The 14,724-nt window shown below is 40.4% G+C and overlaps 1 protein-coding gene and 1 pseudogene across 3 annotated transcripts; one reads left to right on the top strand and one right to left on the bottom strand.

Annotated features, from left to right (window-relative positions):
- Positions 1–6,550, top strand: part of LOC120292533 — a 65,955-nt pseudogene extending 59,405 nt beyond the window's left edge.
- Positions 6,551–7,993: 1,443 nt separating this feature from the next.
- Positions 7,994–14,026, bottom strand: LOC104442957 (TMV resistance protein N-like). 3 transcript variants are annotated; one of them, XM_018872126.2, is made up of 6 exons: positions 13,152–14,026; positions 11,444–12,545; positions 10,996–11,280; positions 9,341–10,909; positions 8,401–8,597; positions 7,994–8,358 (listed from the first exon to the last, which is right to left on the bottom strand). In XM_018872126.2, the coding sequence occupies exons 1-6, from the start codon at positions 13,643–13,645 to the stop codon at positions 8,208–8,210; spliced, it is 3,798 nt and encodes a 1,265-aa protein (XP_018727671.2). In that variant the 5' UTR covers positions 13,646–14,026; the 3' UTR covers positions 7,994–8,207. The 3 variants fall into 3 exon arrangements, with proteins under 3 accessions (XP_018727671.2, XP_010054629.3, XP_018727670.2); XM_010056327.3 differs by having other exon boundaries at positions 7,994–8,597; XM_018872125.2 differs by having other exon boundaries at positions 7,994–8,591.
- Between the last annotated feature and the right edge of the window lie 698 nt (positions 14,027–14,724).

Here is a 14,724-nt window from a genome sequence, read left to right as displayed (position 1 = left end):
TCACCTACAACAACAAGTACTAGCAGAGCATTCAGATGGCTCCTTTTCGAAGCGTTGTATGGTAGAACGTATAGAACGTCAACGTGTTGGGATGAAGTCGGGGAAAAATGATCACAGGTCTAAAGTTAGTCCAGTAGTCAGTAGATGCAGTTGCCGTTACCAAGGATAAATTAAAGACTGCTCAAAGCTGCTAGAAAAACTACGCCGATAAGCATCGGAGACCATTGAAATTCCAAGTTGGTGATCACGTCTTTCTAAATGAGTCACCAATGAGGGGTACTTCACGCTTTGACAAGAAGGGAAAGCTGAGTCTGAGGTACGTAGGTCCCTTTGAGATTCTTGAAATAATCGGGATCCTAGCGTATTGTCTTGCGTTATCGCCGAGGTTAATGTAAGTGCATGACGTCTTTCATGTGTCGATGTTGAGGAAGTATGAGCCTGACTCGACCCATGTGCTTAATTTTGAGGAATTGGACGTGGATGACAAAGTGTCGTACGTTGAATGCCCGGTTTAGATTGTGGATCACAAGGAACAAATTATGCGTACTAAGAACATCTCGTTGGTCAAAGTGGTCTAGCAGCACCACAATATTGAAGGAGTAACCTGGGAAAGTGAAGATTCGATGAGACGACTGTACCCCCACCTTTTTGTTTAAGATTTGTAATAGGTTGAAATTTCGAGGATGAAATTTTTATAAGAGGGGAAAAGTTGTGATATCCTGATTTTCAAGTATGTTTTCAATGAGATGAAATGGGCTTTTCATCGATACGCCTATGGCCTTTTTCTCTAAGTGGGCCCCTCATGAGATAACTTTCCTATTAGGTGAAGCCGTTAAGGAATCTAAACGCAATAGACTTGAGAATTCGACTAGGAATCGATTGCTCGACCATGCTAATCTGCAAGGGTCATTACGATACCGACAAAATCGATTAAAGATCAGAGATAGTTCTATTCAATAGAGGTATGTGACTAGTGTGTGGGTGATTCCATCTAATCGTGAAAATTCTATCGAATGGCACTAGATCGATTTTTCTATCATTTTCGTACCCTATGTCCGTATTTAAGACCTTGAGATTTTCACGATAACCGAGAGTCGCCATTGTGTCGAAGAAGCACAATGTGGCTCGAAAATAATTGACCACGGGTCAATTGCACTAAATATTCCTAAAAGCTACCCGATAGGTTAGGTCACCCTAAAATCATGTCATATTGAAATTAACCATGAATTTGTACCTGATTTTAGAAATTGAAAGTTCTATCATGTGACGATTTATTTTAGGAATGTCGGCTCATCATTCGAAGAATTGTCGGCGAGTTCGGGATTTTTACGTAAAATCAGTGCGGACGATTCGGAAAAGAATGGAAATTCGGATGGGCCAAATTGAAGGGATTTTTGGCCTCCATATTGTGATATTTGGTGTTGGGAACTTGCAGAAATTGTGTGGGCTTCTTTTTCAACAAAAATGGACATTAAATTGGGGAATTTCGTGATGAAATTGAAGTCCAAATTTAGTAAATTCAGAGCTAGGCATGGGGCAGCAATTTTGGCATCAAAATTGGATTAATTGTGGAATTATTATGCTAGAAAGAATTAGGGGACAAGCATTCAATTAAGTGGATAATAGTGTTGACTTTCCCCCTTCTTTTTTTCAATCTTCTTGGGCGAGCTAAGCTAGATGCCCTTCCGTCGTTGTCCCCCTCCTTCAGCTTCTCTTCTCTCCCCTTCGATGCCGACTCCATCGGTTTCTGCTTTGCTTTTCATTTCCCTTCATTCTTCCTTGAAGCTCACCCCAATTCCTCGCATCTCTCTCCCTCCGTTTACCCATACTCCCCACCGAAGCGGCACTAGTAGCTGCCACATCCCGATCATCTCGTGACTCCCTCAGCTGGTTTGTTGACCGCAAATCTCCATGACTAGTGTCCACCGAAGCAGCTCACGCCAGCCCACACCCTCCACCGACCCTCCATCTTTCCCATGCAGCAACCCCACTGATCCTCTTTTGCTGCTCCCCCTTCGTCCACGACATTCCCCCCTAATGCCAATTCACTTCACCGAGTCAACATAGCAACTTCTTCAACATCCAGCAAGCCCCAATGTTGACCTCAGCCCGCTGCGAGCATTCACGCTTCAACCTCCATGCCGATCCAACCCATTCGAAACCCACATTGCAGCATAGTCAAGCCAAAATCAGCCCGACCCACATATTTCAGCTCGTTTCATTGCTTGGCCAAGCCATTTCGGTTCTTGGACAGAACCGAATTCCAGAAAGGGCTTGGAAGCCTCTAAGCCCGTTTTGGGGTCCGTTCGGTCTCCGCTGGGTGTCGCCGTTTCGGAGTTTATCGCCTGTCTCTATGTCGCCATCGCCATGGACTCATCGGAACGCTAATTCGTTGAGTTTACTCACTAAACCTTGCTTAGGAGGTTAATTATGCTAAGGGGGTGATTAGTTTAAGTTAATTAAGGCTTAGGTGGTTAGTTAAATTAGATTAGTGATTTAATTATCTAATTTTGCATGTTACGTGGTTAGAGTAGTGTAATTAGAGACTGGATAAGTCATAGTATTTATCTAAATGGTTCGGAAATTTTCCGGGCCCATTTCGGTATTTAATTAGGCTTTTCCAATGTAGGTTTGCATTTTTTTGCGTTTATTGGTATTTATTTAATTAATTTTGGTAATTATTTATTATTTTCGAAAATTAGACCGAGATAGTGATGACTGGAATTTCGTGTTGATTGCAATTGTGTGATTAGTTTATGTAACTAGATGTTAATTTGTGTAAATTGAGTGCTGATTGGATTTTTGGTCATTTATTCCAAAATTTGGGAAATTCCATTATTTATTCATAAAATTTTAGGTGAGATTTTAACTCCAAAAATAGTTTTATATACTATATAAAACAGTGTGATTTTAAATTGGAGGAAATCAATTTTTCTAATTTGATTTGACTGTGTACCTACATACGACTATTTTTAGTGGGTATTTTTAATATGAAGAAAATATGTCAGGATCACTATTTTAATTGAGGCATTTGAGTGCAATGTACGATGTCTTAGGCCAAATTTTAATGGTCATGTATTGGTTAAGAGAACCTATCCCAAGCGTTTACGTCGGACGTTACCCATTCATTTAGGACTTGGGTCGTAGTAGATTCTGGACCTATACTCCTTCGGGAAAGCCGTCTTTGAGAGACGTAATCGTGCTCAAAGGAGGTGAGACGATACCTGGCTATGCCAGAAGACAACCAAAATCAGAGTTGGCCGTACCCTTGAGGGGTGTAATTAACAATTGGAACGCATGGTTGGTCGAGTTAACTGAGCTTGATTATAAGACAAAATCGTGTGGCATGTTATGGGACGTGTCATACGGTTTGGTCTTATAATCAGGACTCCTATGATTGACTGAGATGAGTGAGGCGTTTCAATTGTTGTGTGCCTTAATTATATGCCAATTGTGTATATGAACTGTGGTGACGTGCATGAGGGAACTAAGATGAGGTAAGTTCTTTGGATTGTGTGGTTAGGCCACCCTTGGGTGTATTTTTTTCCTAATATAAGTTTAGGGGGTGAACTTGCTAAGACAACATCTCACCCCATCATGGGATTAAATTTTCAGGTCCTTAGTTGGTGGTTGTGGAGGACCTGAAGCCCTGGAGTATGTGGAGATGGAGTCTGAAGGATTGGCGTATGTGTCTGAATATTTTGTCATAGGACAACTCTTTTTTGAGTGCTGACCTTTTTGTAGACCTTTGACCAGACTTGTTTTGTTTCTAAACCCGTTGTTTATAAAAGTTGGCTTTTATGAAATGTTGCCCTGCTTTCCTATCCCATGTTATTTATTGTTAGGGGTTTATTATTTGCTTCCATATGTGCAATAAAATGAAAGGGTCGGTGACTCGTTCTGGGAAGTCGCATTTTTATTATCGACTGCAGAGGGATGTGCGCGCGCTTAAGGGTCGGGGTGTGACATAGGTTACACTAAAATCACGTCCGGTTGAAATTAACCACAAATTTGAACCCGCTTTCAAAAATTGAAAGTTTTGTCATGTCATGATTCATTTTAGGAATGTCGACTCATCTTCCAAAGATTTCTTTGCAAAATCAAGATTTCGGCGAAAAGTCAAAGTAAGGTTATTTTGGACCGAGAAAATTAGAGGGCCATTTTTTGTCATATTTTTGGCTGTCAAATTGGTTCAATTGATGAGGGAAAATGTGAAATGTGATGTGAGCACCTTGGCTGAATTGTTTGGGCTTTAATTAGATTGATTTGACGGGAAATTGAATCATATTGAAGAGGCAAATGTCCAAATTCGTAGCTAAGGGGGGGGGGAGAGCAACCTTTTGGACCATTTTAATGGCTTGTTGGGGAAGCTTGGGAGTCGATAATGGTTGAAGATGATGGATGAGCAAGGTGGGGGCAGTCAATGAGTGAAATGGATAGGTGTTGAAGCCTTGGAAGCCATTTGGGGTTCCTCCTTCGGCAGCCACCTTCTTCTTCCTTCAGCTGCTCCTTTCTCCATTGTTGTGGTCATTTGAGAGCTCAAGAAAACCAGGAAACCAGCCAGTTGCTTCCCCTGCTAGTTGACCAGCCGGAGCTCTACTGCCGTCGCCAGCAACACACCTGTGAGTGCTCGAGCCCCATGCGCCAGTTTGCTTGCGTCCTGCTCATCCTGCGTCGTCTCGCCATCCCCCAGGATCCTTAGCTGCCGTCGAGCCCTCTGTCCAGCCGTCAAGCTTGTTGTACCAGCCGCTGTTTGCCTTTGTCAAGTTCGCCAAGAGCTGCTGCAGCCACCACCATCCCTGCTTGTCGTTTTCAGCCCATTCGGTTCAGCCCAGCAGCCCCGAGCAATGACCGAACCTCATAGCCCAGGTGAGAGCTTGTGGCCTGTTTCTAGGCCCATCCAGACCTCGCTTGGTGTCACCACAGGCTTGTTTATCGCTCGCCTCTGTGCCACCGTCACCGTGGACTCACCGGCTCGCTAAACTAGTGAGTTTACTTGCTAAACCTTGCTTAGGAGGTTAATGATGCCTAAGGGGTGATTAGCTTAGATTAAGATGAGGTGAAGTGATTAGTTAGTTTAGATTAGTGATTTAGTTATTTAATTATGCATGTTAGGTGGTTAGAATAGACTAATTAAGGACTAGGTAGATTATACTATTTATCTAGATAGGTTTAAAAATTTTCTTGGCCCGTTTAGGTGGTTAGATTATCATTTCCGGCCTAAGTTGGTATTTATGGTATTTAATTTGTATTATCTAATAATTTTTGGTATTTATTTAATTATTTATTATTTTCCGGAAATTATATCGGGATAGCCAGTGATCATAATTTTGTGCTGATTGCAGTGGTGTACTTAGTTTATGCAATTGAGTGCAATTGAATGGTGATTTTGATTTTTGAGTCATTATTTCAAAATCGTGAAATTTTGGTATTTAATTAGAAAATAACAGGTGTCAAATTTTGACACCGAAAATGATTTTAAATACTACATCAATTAGTGGGATTTTAAAAGGAATGATACCAATTTTTAAGGTTCGATCTGAACATGTACCCACACGCGATTATTTTCACCGAGTGTTTTAATACGAAGAAAACAAGCCAAGGTCATAATCTTAATTGAGACATGTGAGTGCAAAGCACAATGTCCTTGGCCGGATTTGAATGATCGTGTGATGGTTAAGAGAACCTGTCCCCAATGTGCGTCAGGTGGACGTTGCCCTTATATGGGTGCCTTATCAATGGATGCCAGATCGCGGTAGAGGCCAGACTGAAGCTCTTTCGGGAATGCCGTCCTCGATGTGTGTCGAGTGGACGTTGTTGTGCTCAAGGGATGAGGTGACGCCTGGCTACGCTAGAAGACTGCCAAACGTCGAGTAGGCCATGCCTTGAGGGCCATAATCAATTGGAATGTGTGATTGATTGATATAAATGCGCCGGATTATGGGACAAAATTGTATGGTAGGGGACATGTCATAACAATTTGGCCTTATAATCAGGACTCCTGTGATTGATTGAGAGGTGATTGATTGAGACATTCCAATTGATGTGTGAAATTGCTATACGCATCTGTGACTATGCTGACATGCAGGGAAGAACTGAGGCAAGGTGAGTCTCATTGATTGTGTGGTTAGGCCGCCTCTAGGTGTATTTCCTTCCTAATAGGGGTTTAGGGGGTGAACTTGTTGAGACATTGTCTCACCCCGTCGTGGGCTCAATCTTTCCAAGTCCTTAGATGGCAATTCCTTCGGAACGTTTTGGACAGCCGCGGGCTATTACTGAGTGGGGGATAGATGTCTGGATCCCTGGTACTCATTGGGTCTACGAGTTAGTCGTGACCACCGTCTAGGTCGACGAAGGCCTACCCAAGAGGGTACCTCATCGATTTAGGGCGTGGTTCCACCATGGACTTAATGGACATAGGGTGGGTCTCCTCAAGAGTTTTGAGATTCTCTCGGTGGTTGTCGATGCTGCTTTTGGTGAGGGTGCAGCTAACCCTCCTGATGGAGCTGTGGAGGACCCGGGGCCCTCGGAGCTAGTGGAGTTTGAGTGATCAGTGAACGTGTCCGACTAGTGGTCATAGGACAGTTCCTTTTTGAAAGCTAATCTTTTGTAGACCTTTGTGTATAAACTTAGCTTGTTTATAAAAGTGTTTGGTTTGATGTGATTGTCCTGCTTTCCTATGCCATACTGTTTGTTGTCAAGGGTTTTTAATTCACTTCCGCATGTGCAATAAAATGAATGGGTCGGCGACGCATTCTAGGACGTTGTAATTTTATCGACCACCAAGGGATGTGCGCGCGCTCGAGGATTGGGGCATGACATATCCGTTCGCTAATCGATTTATAATGGTGTCATATTGACCCTTGCTGATTATATCGAATTTTCCAGTCTACCGCATATATATCTCTTAATGGCCTCACCTAATAGATTAGTTAACTCATGAGTTATCAGTTTCGAGTAAATTAACCATAAGCGTGTCGACGAATCAACCATTTCATATATTCGAAACAGGGACCAAATTTTGGAATGTCATAGCAAGTGATAAGGCATACTTGGAGAGCGATAGTAACATGTGGCAGCAATGTGATTTGCACGTTGATAGATGGAACACCATAAAATGACCTTGTTGAAGACCATGGGCACCATGACCATAGGCAAAGCAACTACTGTGACTCCCACAACCTCTAGATTTACCACAGTTAGAGAGAAAGAGGAACTAGGAGGGGTGCAGGCATTTTGTTGAGCAAAGTCGGCTGTAGCAAAATTAGCTTGAGAGGAAGGCTAAAAAATCTGCAACTTTTGGAAGGCCTTAATGCTCTCGTGATGTAGATCCAAAAACAAGATTAGCTTAGAACAACCAAGTAATATAGAAACAATGTCTTGGAGATCAAATCAAAGACCACGGAAGATGTGGACATTAAAATCCTCCAATTCAAGTGGCTTTCCTGCAGCATTCATCTCATCAGCAATGGATTTAACATGCAAGAGGAAATCAATAACTGATTTGTCCTGTTTTTGTTGCAAATGTTGAAGATTGAGATGAAGAGAGAGCATACGTGAAATGGAAGCTAAGCCAAAAGAGGCATTGAGAGCATCCCATATGGCTTTACTAGTTGGCTTACCAATAATCATAGGTAAAACAGATTCTAAGAGCGACGCAATTAGAATACTCATGATGGAAGCATCTTTCTGTTGCTAGAGAGCTAGTTGGGCTACATTGTGGTTCCATTAACATAGCCATAGATGTTTTGTCCCTTGAGAAATGGGATAACCTGTGGTTTCCATAGCAAGTAATTGGACGCTATGAGACATATAGAAAGGAAGTGGTGAGCAAATCTGAATGGAGGAAGTGTAAAAGAAGGGTTTGTAATGGGAGTTATGATGGTGGCAATGGTAGGATCTAGAGTCATATCAACCACCCTTGGAAGGAAAAAAGAAGAATAAGAAAGCTAGGGTTGAAAAGGGACGTTAGTCTTAGATGGCTCTGATACCATGTTGAAACAGAAATTGTTGTGTTTCCATTAAACATGGGTGGGCATTTATATACCCAAGAGTACATTTTAGAAGATTTACTTGCAAGAAAAGAAATACATAAAATTGAAAACGTTCAATCTTCTAAAGATATGATTCTAAATCTTCTAACTTCTAAAGATTAGCCTCTAAATCTTCCGAATCTGATAGCCCTCTATTTGGTTGAAACTCCCCTTCTAGTTCAAAGCAGGTTTCCTGTTCCTGTTCCGATTCGAAGTTCCATCCGGAGTCGCTTTCCTGTTCCTGTTCTGATTCGTAGTTCCATCCAGAGTCGCTTTCCTGTTCCTGTTCTGATTCGTAGTTCCATCCAGAGTCGCTTTCCTGTTCCTGTTCTGATTCGTAGTTCCATCCAGAGTCGCTTTCCTGTTCCTCTTGGAACACATGTTCGAAGTCTCTCTCCGTTCCAGTTTGAAGTCGCTTTCCTGTTTATGTTCAAAGTCGCGTTCCAAGTCGATTTCTGGTTCGAAGTAGCCTTCCTGTTCCTGTTCAAAGTCGCCTTCTTGTTTCTGTCCGCAGTTGCGCTCCAAGTCACTTTCCTGTTCCTGTTTGCAATCGCTTTTCTGTTCCTGTTTGAAGTGGCTTTTAATCAAACCGTAAAATTTTAAACAAGTATTTCACGTGCTTTTGGGATACACCTCCTACTTGGCCAACCCCAGCCACTTGCAAATTCAAGTAACACTCAATTCCATTAAGGACATAGGTCACTTGATAAGTGGATAGGCCGACCATATAGATTGTGTTCGTGAAACACCTCCGTTAGCAAGATCATTTTGAGTTGTGCAATAAGTATTTGTTCTTTTAATGTTCTATTTTCATGGTAGAAATTGCAAACACCAAACTCATCTCCATAATGAACGATATTAAATAAGAAATGAACAATAAAGGGAGTATATTATTATGTTAAAAATATGCTAAACTAAATAATCCACTCCATATATAATGAAAAGAGCATTTTAATAAGAGACTTTGAGCTATTCTATATATTTCTTCTAGACATTGACGTTTTCCAATTATTTGTGGTGGAAAATGACCTTGTCCCATGGACTTTGATACAAATATGGAACTTTCTCATATATAAAAATGGAAAGAAAAACGGAAAAAATGAAAGCAGATTAAAACCGCGAGTAAAAAACAAAACAAACTTGTATTGAGTGGGTTTTAAAACAAGTGAGACCAAAGTCAATTCATGTTTAATTGTTTTTTGATTTCCCACAATTATTACAAATCTGCTTAGAAGCTGACTTCATGTTTGTGGATGGTCGTCTCAAGAAAACTGAAAAGAGAACGAGAGAGAATGGCTCTGACTCACCTCATAATTCTTGAAAGCCTTAAAGGAGCCATTGAATCCTTCGTTAACCCCGAGTAATTTCCCACAACCGGAGATACGCATGTGGCAATCATTGGGCAATTTGGTGCTTGATACGTCAATCAACCTTTCCAACAATTCACAGTTATGAACTTCTAAGTTTATTAAAAACTCTAGCTCGTCAAGGCCCTCAACAACCTCTAGCCCATCGTTGTCATTGATGTGTAAATTCTTGAGGTTGCTTAAATTTGAAAAATCACGAAGACTTTGTAGCGAAGTACAACCTTGAACATTGAATGCCTCACATGATTTTGATTTACCGACAACTTGAATTGTTAGTATCTTAGGGCAACGCACCAGCTTGAGATACTGCAGCTTATTGAATACTCCCGATAGAAGGATTAGTGTCCCTTGACAACTAATCAACTCATTAGCAGACTCATTACTATCGTGCCCAGCTTCCCGCACGTAAACTAGCCTTCCCAAGGTCTTGCACTTTTCAATAGACAATGCCTTCAATGATTCGAACGCCCCAGAAAATTGGATCTCAACTAACTTTGGACAATCTCTCACGTGGACATCTTCAAGCTTCCTCATGTTGGATAGGCTGAGTCTCTCGAGAGGTGCACAGATTTTAATATGCAACTCCTTTAGATTTGAAAATTCAAGCCCATCGAGTTGAAATTCTTGCATTGAAGACCAAGAGAGCTCTAGACAGGACAAATTACTCAGATTCAGAGAAAGTGATGCAATCGAACTGAGATAATGAAGGCCTAGTTTTTGTAGAGACATGGGAAGTTGAGGATTGGTCTGCAAGTCCAATCCAAACAAATCAAGTTGGTTTAGCAAAGAAAGGGAAGCCAGCTCAACAGGAGTAGGGACATTGTGAAGTCCAAAGCTCAATTTAGTTAGTTTGGATAACCTCCCAATCCACCATAATTCACCAGTACAAAGTTTATCTCTTCCTCCTTGCCAATCATTTAGCTCCAACTCAACCAAATTAGTCAAGTTTGAGAGATTTGGGACTACCCGCAATGATTTAGATGACACTATTAGATGGGTTAAACTTGTTGGGAGTGCTGGCAACTCTTGAATCTCATCACAATCCCTCAACTCCAATCTTTGTAAGCAAGGAAGCATGTTGACGGACTTTGGAACTACATTGACACCAATTTTTGATAGATCTAGGATTCTTAGAAAGGGCAAACTTCCAATAGCACTGGGTAACTCCCATGAATTTGCCGAATTGACGTGGCCTAAAAGGTGCACCTCATGAAATGATTTCAACTTCCATATGGAATCTGGGAGTCTCTTCACTTCATGGCACCGTAAAAAGAAGTGCTTTAGATTCATTAGGTCCCCCATTTCTTTAGGCAAATCTTCAAGACTGCAGCAAGTATCAATCTTTAGGTGAGTCAGACGCTCCAACTTCCCAATAGAGCTGTCAATTTTGCTCAAATTGGAACACTCTTCAAAAGTGAGCCTCTCTAGATTTGGGCATCCAAGGAAGTTTGGTGTTCTGGTTATGCTCTCACATTTTTTAAGAGAAAGAACTCTCAATTTTCCTGCAATCTATCAAATGAACGCAATATTCAATGGATGAACAATCAAATATTACCTTTAAGAGAAAATAGAGTACAAGTAAGCATATTACACACCTTGACAAAGCTTTGTAGTTTCGGATCATCAATTGAGTTATTGCTTGCAAATTGAAGAGCGACAACATTCTGTAAGTGCATATTGGTTGGCTTAGACATTTGAGGAGCATGACTCCACAACAACCATCTTAGTTTGGTCAGACAATTTGCTAAGTTTCCAACTAATGTTCCCCCCTGTAATTTGAGATACCTTAGATGTTCAAACCTTCCAATTTCTTCACTTGTAATGGTGTCCTTATCAATTTTGAATAGATCAAGATCCAGGGCTTGTACGTTTTTCTTCAACTACAAATGAGAGTAGGAAATTAGTGGCATTTGGTATCTTATTTGAAAGGAAAAGGATTGAAATGGGAAAAAGAAAGAAAAAAGAGCATCCTAGTGCAGATAGAAGATTTTCTAGTAGAAAAACTTCTAATTTCCTCGTGAGGATTTTCTAGAAGTGCTTTACCTCATTTGTTCTAATTGCATCAATGACCTCCTTGTTAATCCATATCCTACTCCGCTTTCCAGGATTCGTTGGATTTTCTCGATGAACAATATTCCTTCCAAGATCTCTAAGTTGATTGTGCATCCAAAACTTATTATTTTCCGTAATCTTTACCAAAGACATATTAATGAGGACATCAACTACAATATCTGGGGAAAAGTCGTAATCTTCCCACATGTAAAATGCATTCGTCTTATCCTCACCAATGAAAAAGCATGCAATATCAAGGAAAATTTGCTGTTGCTCAAAACTTAAGGCATCGTAGCTGATCTTTAACTTTCCAAAAACATCCTCACAAGGTCCTTTTCTTAACTTTGTCAATGCCTTTTTCCATTGTTCTTGTGCTTTGTGGTAGAGTAACGAACCAATTACTTCAAGAGCCAATGGAAGTCTCCCAGTATTAGATACAACTTCCCTTGAAAGATCACTATAATCATCTAAGGGAGAATCTCTATCAAATGCATGCTTGCTGAATAGTTGAAGAGCATAATCAAAACTCATCACCTCCATTTCGTACTCCAAAATTTGATACTTTGATCTATAGGTTCGCAAAACATCTATATTTCTTGTTGTAATCAATATCCTTGATCCTAGATATAAAGTATTCTTTCCAAGTAATTTCTCCACTTGTTCGCTGCTATCAACATCATCAAGTACAATGAAGACTTTCTTATTGCAAAGTGCTTCTCCAATCCTTTTCATTCCATCGTCAATTTCGTCAATTCTCCTTGCTACTACTGGATGGCTGATTTCAGACAATAACTTTTTTTGCAACTCAACTAAGCCATTTGATGACTTCACTCGAACATCTTCAAGGAAACAAGAAAACTTTCCAAAATGAGAAGATAGTCGGTTGAAGACAACCTTGGCGAGAGTTGTTTTACCGATACCCCCCATGCCATGAATTTTGATGAGTCGTACACCACCAGAGTCCACGTTTAACAATTCACTTACAGCTATAACTCGATCATCAATTCCGACCAAATTTTCAGTCACCAATCTTTGTTTTGTTTTCAACTTTTGCACGACCTCCTCAACTACCAATTTGACCAGTTCACTGTCGCTGCCACAGTGGAAAACCATTTTAGTGGGGGAAAAATGCGAAATCATTACTACCTTGTTAGAAGTGATGTTATTCAAGCATCGGATAAATTACATAATAATCAGATAGCTAATGGGACAGTACCAATCTAAGAAGTGATCTTTTAAGAGTCCATATTTGATTTTAACATCACTCCGAAAACATACTTTCCGTGCACTTGGCAACGCTTGTACCATGTCATGAATTTGACTTAATTCCACCAAGAGATTCACAATCTTGGGAATATGTTAATAATGATCCCGCAATGAAGATTTAATCATTTGAAACCGACATATTAGAGCGACCACTATAGAAGTTGAACATGGTGTACGTAAGAGTATTGAGAGATTAAGTGATTAGATAAGAATGTGCATAGCATTTCATTATCCCATTCTTTTTCTTCCTAGTACCCACAGTCAAATAATAATTTCACCCGTTATATAAGATGACCTTTTTAAACAGTTTCACATTTTATGACAGACGTAGTAAAGGTTCATCTCCCACCTCAATCACACTGGAATTATGACATCTGTGACTAAATGTAAAAGGAAATTGGGAAAACAAGAATCTTAAAAGCAGTTAGCTTACCCTTTGTACTTCTTCGCTTCCCACCCTTTTATTGTATCTATCTTTACGAGAGCCTCTCTCCATGCATCTACGAGCTCAGTAGTCAACTTCTTCTCACACTCCAATTTCAGTATTGCATCGCGATATAGTGGAGTTTTCAGTTTAACATCGTCAGGTTCCACATTGTAGAAAATAGGTAAGATCTCTTTATTACCTTCTGGTTTGGAAGTGTTCACCATGATCTGCGTGAGCTCACGGAGGCACCATTGACTTGAAGCATAGGTCCGAGATAAGATTGGTATATAGATCCTAGAGTTATCAATCGCTTGCTGGAGTGATCCATCGATCCTTTCACCAACATGGAGCTCTTCATCGTCTCGAAAGACACAAATTCCAGCATCAATTAAACTTTGATAGAGGATGTCCGTGAATCCAGTACGAGTGTCAGGCCCTCTGAAGCTCAGAAACACTTGATACTCACTTCCCAATGACGTTCCTGCATTTGAGCTCGCCATTGTAGTAGTTTGTTCGGCTTAGCAGATCTCTCTCTCTCTCTCTCAGTGACCTAATGTTCTTAACAGAGAAAGAGGCGGCAACGACAAACGATGAGGAAAATAGTTATAAGAAAACCAACCAAATGCTATGGGTCTGCGAGAACATGGTTGAAGCAGAAAGTCATAATATTCTAGGATGAAAACAATAAAATCAAATGCTATTTATCGATGACAATGGAAGTAGACAAAAGACCAAAATTGCCCGGCGAACATAATATTAAAATTTTTCAAAGATTCTGAAAGTAGTAGATCCAATTTTATGTATCCGTGCGATTGATGATAGCATGAGAGCAGTAAATCTAGGTCGGCCAATCTACAACGAATGAGATTACTGAGATTAGTATAAAAGATGAATCTGAGGTATCATTATAGGAGGAGCGCGTTGCGGTTGAAATAGTAGATGGGATCATAAATGATGTTAGTTGAGGGAGAGTGTATCATTATTGGAGGACTGTTACTGCTGAATTAGTAGATGCGATCATAAATGATGTTAGTTGAGGGAAAGTGTATCATTATTGGAGGAGTGTTACTGCTGAATTAGTAGATGGGATCATAAATGATGTTAGTTGAGGATAAAGGCAGGGCGGAATGAATATTTGGGAAACGCGTATTCCCCACACAAGACCACCTCAATTTCTTGCCAGACTATCCTAAGTGTCGTGAACTGGCAACAGGCATGTTGAGGAAAGAACGGGTTTAAAGTTAACGTCAAGTTGGACCAACGGTCCTTAATTGACATGGATTCTCCCAAACTCTTATTTTGCGTGGCATTGAAATATTCATGTTATGTTTGATTATCCTATGAAAACTCTGTCATGAGAAATTGCCATTAACTTATTGGGGTCGGTTTGGAGCTAAGTGAGATACGGAAGGATGTCTCATTTCCTACACAAATAGAGAATCTAAGAATGGGAACTTGATTATACTAGTTATCTAATCAATGTCTTTCTAGTACCTAAACTTGATTACTTATCAACTGAAATATCTAGACAATTTTTTTACCAAATTACGAGTTCTAAAGTTCCTATCCGTTAAGTATC

Source organism: Eucalyptus grandis, chromosome 4 (genome assembly GCF_016545825.1).
Source record: "Eucalyptus grandis isolate ANBG69807.140 chromosome 4, ASM1654582v1, whole genome shotgun sequence".
Taxonomy (NCBI): Eukaryota; Viridiplantae; Streptophyta; class Magnoliopsida; order Myrtales; family Myrtaceae; genus Eucalyptus; species Eucalyptus grandis.
This window is presented reverse-complemented; position numbering and strand designations above follow the sequence as displayed.

What these genes read in the sequence shown, in the direction of transcription:
- LOC104442957 (XM_010056327.3), bottom strand. Translation starts at nt 13,645, where the DNA reads ATGGCGAGCTCAAATGCAGGAACGTCATTGGGAAGTGAGTATCAAGTG. An exon ending in GAAGCGAAGAAGTACAAAGG is followed by an intron (nt 12,546 to 13,151) that starts GTAAGCTAACTG and finishes CCACTGTGGCAG; the next exon opens with CGACAGTGAACTGGTCAAAT. An exon ending in AACTACAAAGCTTTGTCAAG is followed by an intron (nt 10,910 to 10,995) that starts GTGTGTAATATG and finishes TTCATTTGATAG; the next exon opens with ATTGCAGGAAAATTGAGAGT.